General features: G+C 35.7%; 1 protein-coding gene across 4 annotated transcripts in view; it reads left to right on the plus strand.

Moving 5' to 3' along the window:
• The window catches only part of OGT (O-linked N-acetylglucosamine (GlcNAc) transferase), a 52,564-nt gene extending 45,988 nt beyond the window's left edge, over positions 1–6,576 (plus strand). For all 4 annotated transcript variants that reach the window (XM_070462052.1, XM_070462053.1, XM_070462054.1 and 1 more), the window contains one exon: positions 5,851–6,576. In XM_070462052.1, coding sequence (XP_070318153.1) covers positions 5,851–6,025 — 175 coding nt within the window. In that variant the 3' untranslated portion in view covers positions 6,026–6,576. The remainder of the gene's footprint in view (positions 1–5,850) is intronic.
• Positions 6,577–7,684: the final 1,108 nt, after the last annotated feature.

A 7,684-nucleotide genomic window follows, 5' to 3' on the forward strand; every position in this document is an offset into this window, starting at 1 on the left:
GTCATAGAGGTTCTTGCTGTGACTTATGTCAGAGTGTTCTGCCTATGTTTTTCTCTAAGAATTGTAGTATCTGATCTTACATTTAGACCTTTAATCCATTTTGAGTTTATTTTTGCATATGGTGTTAGAAAGTCTTCTAATTTCATTCTTTTACACATGGTTGACCAGTTTTCCCAGCACCACTTGATAAAGAGATTGTCTTTTCTCCACTGTATATTTTTGCCTCCTTTGCCAAAGATAAGATGTCCACAGGTACATGGTTTTCTCTCTGGGCTTTCTATTTTGTTCCATTGATCTAGATTTCTGTCTTTATGCCAGTACCATACTGTCCTGATGACTGTAGTTTTGTAGTATAGTCTGAAGTCAGGAAGGTTGATTCCTCTGGTTCCATTCTTCTTTCCCAAGATTGCTTTGGCTATTCGAGGTTTTTTGTGTTTCCATACAAACTGAAATTATTTGTTCTAGTTCTGTGAAAAATACCATTGGTTTCTAGATAGGGATTGCACTGAATCTTTAGATTACTTTGAGTAGTATAATCATTTTCACTATATTGATTATTCCAATCCATGAATGTGGTATATTTCTCCATCTATTTGTGTCATCTTTGATTTCTTTCATCAGTATTTTATAGTTTTCTATATATAGATTTTTGTTTAGGAAAATTTATTCCTAAGTATTTTACTCTTTTCCTTGTAATGGAGAATGGGATTGTTTCCTTAATTTCTGTCTCTTTTTTTCATATACATCACAGTGTATAGGAATGCAAGGGATTTCTTTGTATTAATTTTATATCCTGCAAATTTACTTCATTGATTAACTCTAGTAGTTTTCTGGTGGTATCTTGAGGGTTTTCTATATAGAGGATCATGTCATCTGCAAACAGAATTTTACTTCTTTTCCAATCTGGATTCCTTTTATTTCTTTTCTTTGGTTGCTGTGGCTAGGACTTCCAAAACTAGGTTGAATAGTAGTGGTGAGAGTGGGCACCCTTGTCTTATTCCTAATTTTAGAGGAAATGCTTTTCAGTTTTTTGCTGTTGAGAATAATGTTTGCTGTGGGTTTGTTGTATATGGCTTTTATTATGTTGAGGTATATTTCTTCTATGCCTGCTTTCTGGAGAGTTTTTATCATAAATGGGTGTTGAATTTTGTCAAAGGCTTTCTCTGCATCTGTTGAGATAATCATATGGTATTTATCTTTCAATTTGTTAATATGGTATATCACATTGATTGATTTGCAAATATTGAAGAATCCTTGCATCCCTGGAATAAAGCCGACTTGGTCATGATGTGTGATCTTTTTAATATGTTGTTGGATTCTGTTTGGTAGAATTTTGTTGAGTATTTTTGCATTTATGTTCATCAGTGATATTGGCTTGTAGTTTTCTTTTTTTGTGGCATCTTTGTCTGGTTTTGTTAGATTAATGTGATGGTAGCCTCATAGAATGAGTTTGGGGGTTTACCTTCCTCTGCAATTTTCTGAAAGAGTTTGAGTAGGATAGGTGTTAGCTCTTCTCTAAGTTTTCGGTAGAATTTAGCTGTGAAGCCGTCTGGTCCTGGGCTTTTGTTGGCTGGAAGATTTCTGATTACAGTTTCAGTTTCCGTGCTTGTGATGGGTCTATTAAGATTTTCCATTTCTTCCTGGTTCAGTTTTGGAAAGTTGTACTTTTCTAAGAATTTGTCCATTTCTTCCAAGTTGTCCATTTTATTGGCATATAGTCGCTGATAGTAGTCATATGTAGCTTATGATCATAATATGATCATATGATCATAGTAGCTTATGATCCTTTGTATTTGTGTTGTCTGTTGTGATTTCTCCATTTTCATTTCTGATTTTGTTGATTTGATTCTTCTCCCTTTTTTTCCTTGATGAGTCTGGCTAATGGTTTGTCTATTTTATTTATCTTCTCAAAGAACCAGCTTTTAGTTTTGTTGATGTTTGCTATAGTCTCCTTCATTAATTTTTCACTTATTTCTTCTCTCGTTTTTATAATTTCTTTCCTTATGCTAACTTTGGGGTGGTTCTTTTCTTTTTCTAGGTGCTTTAGGTGTAAAGTTAGGTTGTTTATTTGATGTTTTTCTTCTTTCTTGAGGTAGACTTGTATTGCTATGAACCTCCCTCTTATGGATTTAACTGAATCCCATAGGTTTTTGGTTGTCATGTTTTCATTTTCATTTGTTTCTATGCATATTTTGATTTCCTTTTTGATTTTTTCCATAATCTGTTGATTATTCAGAAGCATGTTGTTTAGTTTCCATATGTTTGTTTTTTATAGTTTTTTCCCCCCCTGTAGTTGGTATGTACATTGTGATCAGAAAAAAAGCTTGAAATTATTTAAATTTTTTAAAATTTGCCAAGGCTAGATTTTTGGCCCAGGATGTGATCTGTCTTGGAGAATGTTCCATGTGCACTTGAGAAAAAGGTGAAATCTACTATTTTGGGTTGAAATACCCTGTAAATAGCGATTAGGTCTAACTGGTCCATTGTATAGTTTAAAGCTTGTGTTTCCTTGCTAATTTTCTGTTTGGTTGATCTATCTATAGGAGTGAGTGAGGTATTAAATTCCCCACTATTATTGGGAACACTTTTTTTGTATCTAAATAAACAATTCAGTTCATGTACAAGGGGAAAATTATAGCAGTAGACATTGCATTGTTCCCCTGGAGTGTTTTCCTATTTCATTAAAATATTCATAAAATGAATACTTCCATCTGTTTGTGCCTTAGCTATTGTGAATGGTGCTTCAGTGAACATCTTTGCATGGCCAGATGTGTCTGCATCTCTGATTATTTCTTTTGAATAGATTTAAAAGGTTATTGATCATACAGTTATGAACATTTATGGTTCTAACAGACACATTGCTAAATTGCTTATTGAAAGAGTAAAGCAGTTTACATTCTAACCAGTAGTACATAGGAATAGATATGTGTCATTGCCAGGAATTGTTTTTATTTTAAAGGTAGAAATAAGATGAATGGAGAAAGCATGATATCTCTTGGATATACTTGTTTAGGAAAGAATTAAATTTTTTCACAGAATGTGGGGGTGAACTCCATTATAGGTGTTTAATATTTTGTTAGTCGTGACCTTTCACTTTTTTAGCATTGAGGTAATGGGGGGCCAGTCAGAAGAGAAAATCTTATAAAAAAGTTTGGCCATAATATCACTGATGAACATAGATGCAAAAATCCTTAACAAAATTCTAGCAAACAGAATCCAACAACATATTAAAAAAATCATACATCATGACCAAGTGGGCTTTATCCCAGGAATGCAAGGATTCTTTAATATCCACAAATCAATCAATGTAATACACCACATTAACAAATTGAAAGATAAAAACCATATGATTATCTCAATAGATGCAGAAAAAGCCTTTGACAAAATTCAACATCCATTTATGATTAAAACTCTCCAGAAAGCAGGAATAGAAGGAACATACCTCAACATAATAAAAGCTATATATGACAAACCCACAGCAAGCATCACCCTCAATGGTGAAAAATTGAAAGCATTTCCCCTGAAATCAGGAACAAGACAAGGGTGCCCACTCTCACCACTACTACTCAACATAGTTTTGGAAGTGCTGGCCACAGCAATCAGGGCAGAAAAAGAAGTAAAAGGAATCCAGATAGGAAAAGAAGAAGTGAAACTCTCTCTGTTTGCAGATGACGTGATCCTCTACATAGAAAACCCTAAAGACTCTACCAGAAAATTACTAGAGCTAATCAATGAATACAGTAAAGTTGCAGGATATAAAATTAACACACAGAAATCTCTTGCATTCCTATACACTAACAATGAGAAAACAGAAAGAGAAATTAAGGAAACAATACCATTCACCACTGCAACAAAAAGAATAAAATACTTAGGAGTATATCTACCTAAAGAAACAAAAGACCTATACATAGAAAACTATAAAACACTGATGAAAGAAATCAAAGAGGATACAAACAGATGGAGAAATATACCGTGTTCATGGATTGGAAGAATCAATATTGTCAAAATGGCTATACTGCCCAAAGCAATCTATAGATTCAATGCAATCCCTATCAAACTACCAACGGTATTTTTCACAGAACTAGAACAAATAATTTCACAATTTGTATGGAAATACAAAAAACCTCGAATAACCAAAGTCATCCTAAGAAAGAAGAATGGAACTGGAGGAATCAATCTGCCTGACTTCAGACTATACTACAAAGCCACAGTCATCAAGACAGTATGGTACTGGCACAAAGACAGAAATATAGATCAATGGAACAGAATAGAAAGCCCAGAGATAAATCCACGAACCTATGGTCACCTTATCTTCGACAAAGGAGGCAAGGATATACAATGGAAAAAAGACAACCTCTTTAACAAGTGGTGCTGGGAAAACTGGTCAACCACCTGTAAAAGAATGAAACTCGAACATTTTCTAACACCATACACAAAAATAAACTCAAAATGGATTAAAGATCTAAATGTGAGACCAGAAACTATAAAACTCCTAGAGGAGAACATAGGCAAAACACTTTCTGACATAAATCACAGCAGGATCCTCTATGACCCACATCCCAGAATTTTAGAAATAAAAGCAAAAATAAACAAATGGGACCTAATGAAACTTAAAAGCTTTTGCACAACAAAGGAAACTATAAGCAAGGTGAAAAGACAGCCCTCAGATTGGGAGAAAATAATAGCAAATGAAGCAACAGACAAAGGATTAATCTCAAAAATATACAAGCAACTCCTCCAGCTCAACTCCAGAAAAATAAATGACCCAATCAAAAAATGGGCCAAAGAACTAAACAGACATTTCTCCAAGGAAGACATACAGATGGCTAACAAACACATGAAAAGATGCTCAACATCACTCATTATCAGAGAAATGCAAATCAAAGCCACAATGAGGTACCATTATACGCCAGTCAGGATGGCTGCTATCCAAAAGTCTACAAGCAATAAATGCTGGAGAGGGTGTGGAGAAAAGGGAACCCTCTTACACTGTTGGTGGGAATGCAAATTAGTACAGCCGCTATGGAAAACAGTGTGGAGATTTCTTAAAAAGCTGGAAATAGAACTGCCATATGACCCAGCAATCCCACTTCTGGGCATACACACCGAGGAAACCAGATCTGAAAGAGACACGTGCACCCCAATGTTCATCGCAGCACTGTTTATAATAGCCAGGACATGGAAGCAACCTAGATGCCCATCAGCAGACGAATGGATGAGGAAGCTGTAGTACATATACACCATGGAATATTACTCAGCCATTAAAAAGAATACATTTGAATCAGTTCTAATGAGATAGATGAAACTGGAGCCCATTATACAGAGCGAAGTAAGCCAGAAAGATAAAGACCATTACAGTATACTAACACATATATATGGAATTTAGAAAGATGGTAACGATAACCCTATATGCAAAACAGAAAAAGAGACTCAGATGTATAGAACAGACTTGTGGACTCTGGGAGAAGGCGAGGGTGGGATGTTTCAAGAGAACAGCATTGAAACATGTATATTATCTAGGGTGAAACAGATCACCAGCCCAGGTTGGGTACATGAGACAAGTGCTCGGGCCTGGTGCACTGGGAAGACCCAGAGGGATGGGGTGGAGAGGGAGGTGGGAGGGGGGACCGGGATGGGGAATACATGTAAATCCATGGCTAATTCATTCCAATGTATGACAAAAACTACTGCAATGATGTAAAGTGTAATTAGCCTCCAACTAATAAAAATAAATGGAAAAAAAAAAAAAGTTTGGCCATGTAATTTACCACAGAGGTGTTTAGGTATTTATGTGAGCTAGTTCTGAGTTTCTGTTGTGATTTATAAACTTGGCTCCTTTTTATTATCCAGCCTGAAGAAAATTCGTGGCAAAGTCTGGAAGCAGAGAATATCTAGCCCTCTGTTCAACACCAAGCAATACACAATGGAACTAGAGAGGCTGTATCTACAGATGTGGGAGCATTATGCAGCTGGCAACAAACCTGATCACATGATTAAGCCTGTTGAAGTCACTGAGTCTGCCTAAAGAAAGACACCATGTACACAGGAGAATTACCCCATACCTGAGCCTCAACCTTCTGGTGAAAGGGAACTAAATATGTACTTTTTACTTATCTGTATGGTATCATGTTGCAGATGGGTGACAATGATAATACAATAGCACAGCCAGACTTGCTTCCTGCATGATAGGGAGAGACACTGGAGATGGAAAACTGCTATTCTACAAGGAGTCTCCATAGGATTTTGCAGCAACCAGGTGGTGCATAGGTCTGGAAGGTCTGATCTCCCTTGGTCTTCCATGGGATGGATAGTGTGGAGGGGAGAGAGAGATTGTCCAGCCGTTTTGTGATTCCATGGATTGATGAGTCTTCTGAATTAATTTTTTTCTTTATATTTTGGGTATTGGAGGTTTTAAAAATGTTTGGTTTCAGGTATTTTTATTCATGTGAAGTGTATATTCTCTTGAGATAAGGTTTTAAGCTAAAATTTTCCTTGTTTTAGTTTCTGAACTCTACGGATTAATGGGAACTTTGCTGGTGTAGTCTTTTTATAGGTTTTATAAACCACTTGAGCCTATATCAGTCATTTTAGTGTCTGACATAATGTCTGGAGCTATCAGTGCTTTGTTGGTTTAGATGATGACGATGACGATGACGATGATGACTTAATATTTTTCCTGATCTGTTTCCTATTTCCTTCTTCCCCTCCCCCCACTTTAAAATTTCTCCTGTAACTTGGCTAACAAAACCAAGTCTGATTCAGAACCTCCCAGAGTGTTTCTCTTAAACATATCATCTGGTGCCAAATGAAAATTCTTAGGAGTGATTATTAATTATGAAGGGCACAGTTGTGGTACTGTCATTGATGATAATAATATAGGTTTTTTTGGCCTAGAGTCTTGACCTATTTCACCAGTGTTTTACCTTTGACTGTCCCTCTATGCTGCTTCCAAAAGTGATAATGTGTGATAATATTTTTACCTTCATTTCTGAAGTTTGTTTTTTTAAAGTGAGTCCTGTTCTTCCTATTTCTTTCAGCAGAAATGAAATCCCAGGTAAGTATTCAAATATTTGATCAGTAAGTCAGTTATCTCTGATACATTAAATAACTTTCATCAAAAAACATGTTATAGGAAAAAAGCTCTAAAGGACCAGATAATGTATATGAGTAATTATTTTTCAGACCTTCTAGGGTATCATGTATAATAACTGTCTTCTGGACTTGATCCTGAAGTCTTTTCGGACTCAGCCTCAGTAGTAGCAAACTGCACTGCTACTTGGTTTGGAGTACAAATTAGACTTTAGCCCTCCTGGAGCTTGAATTTTTTGGTATTAAAAAACCATAGGAATAAAATTACCTAATTTCAACAAAGGATCGAGAGCTTGAGGCTTAAATAAGCCAACATATGAATATGTTTTTGTCTTGCTGTACTGCACATATGCTATCCAGTAACAGGTAATATTTTGTCTGCTAGTAGTGTTCTAGATTATAATGTCTTTCCAAAGTGCTGAGGCAGTGCACCTATTTTGTAGTTGCAGCTGATGCCTGAATGTATCCTAGCTGACAAATTATTGATTAATAAGAACTTGAATTTCTGAAAGATTTATACTATTAACCAAAATCTGAGCAAAGAGTCTCAAGTGTAATTCTAACCAGAATTACATGTTAATGAACTTGTGTACCT

Source organism: Odocoileus virginianus, chromosome X (assembly GCF_023699985.2).
Source record: "Odocoileus virginianus isolate 20LAN1187 ecotype Illinois chromosome X, Ovbor_1.2, whole genome shotgun sequence".
In the NCBI taxonomy this organism is placed as follows: domain Eukaryota; kingdom Metazoa; phylum Chordata; class Mammalia; order Artiodactyla; family Cervidae; genus Odocoileus; species Odocoileus virginianus.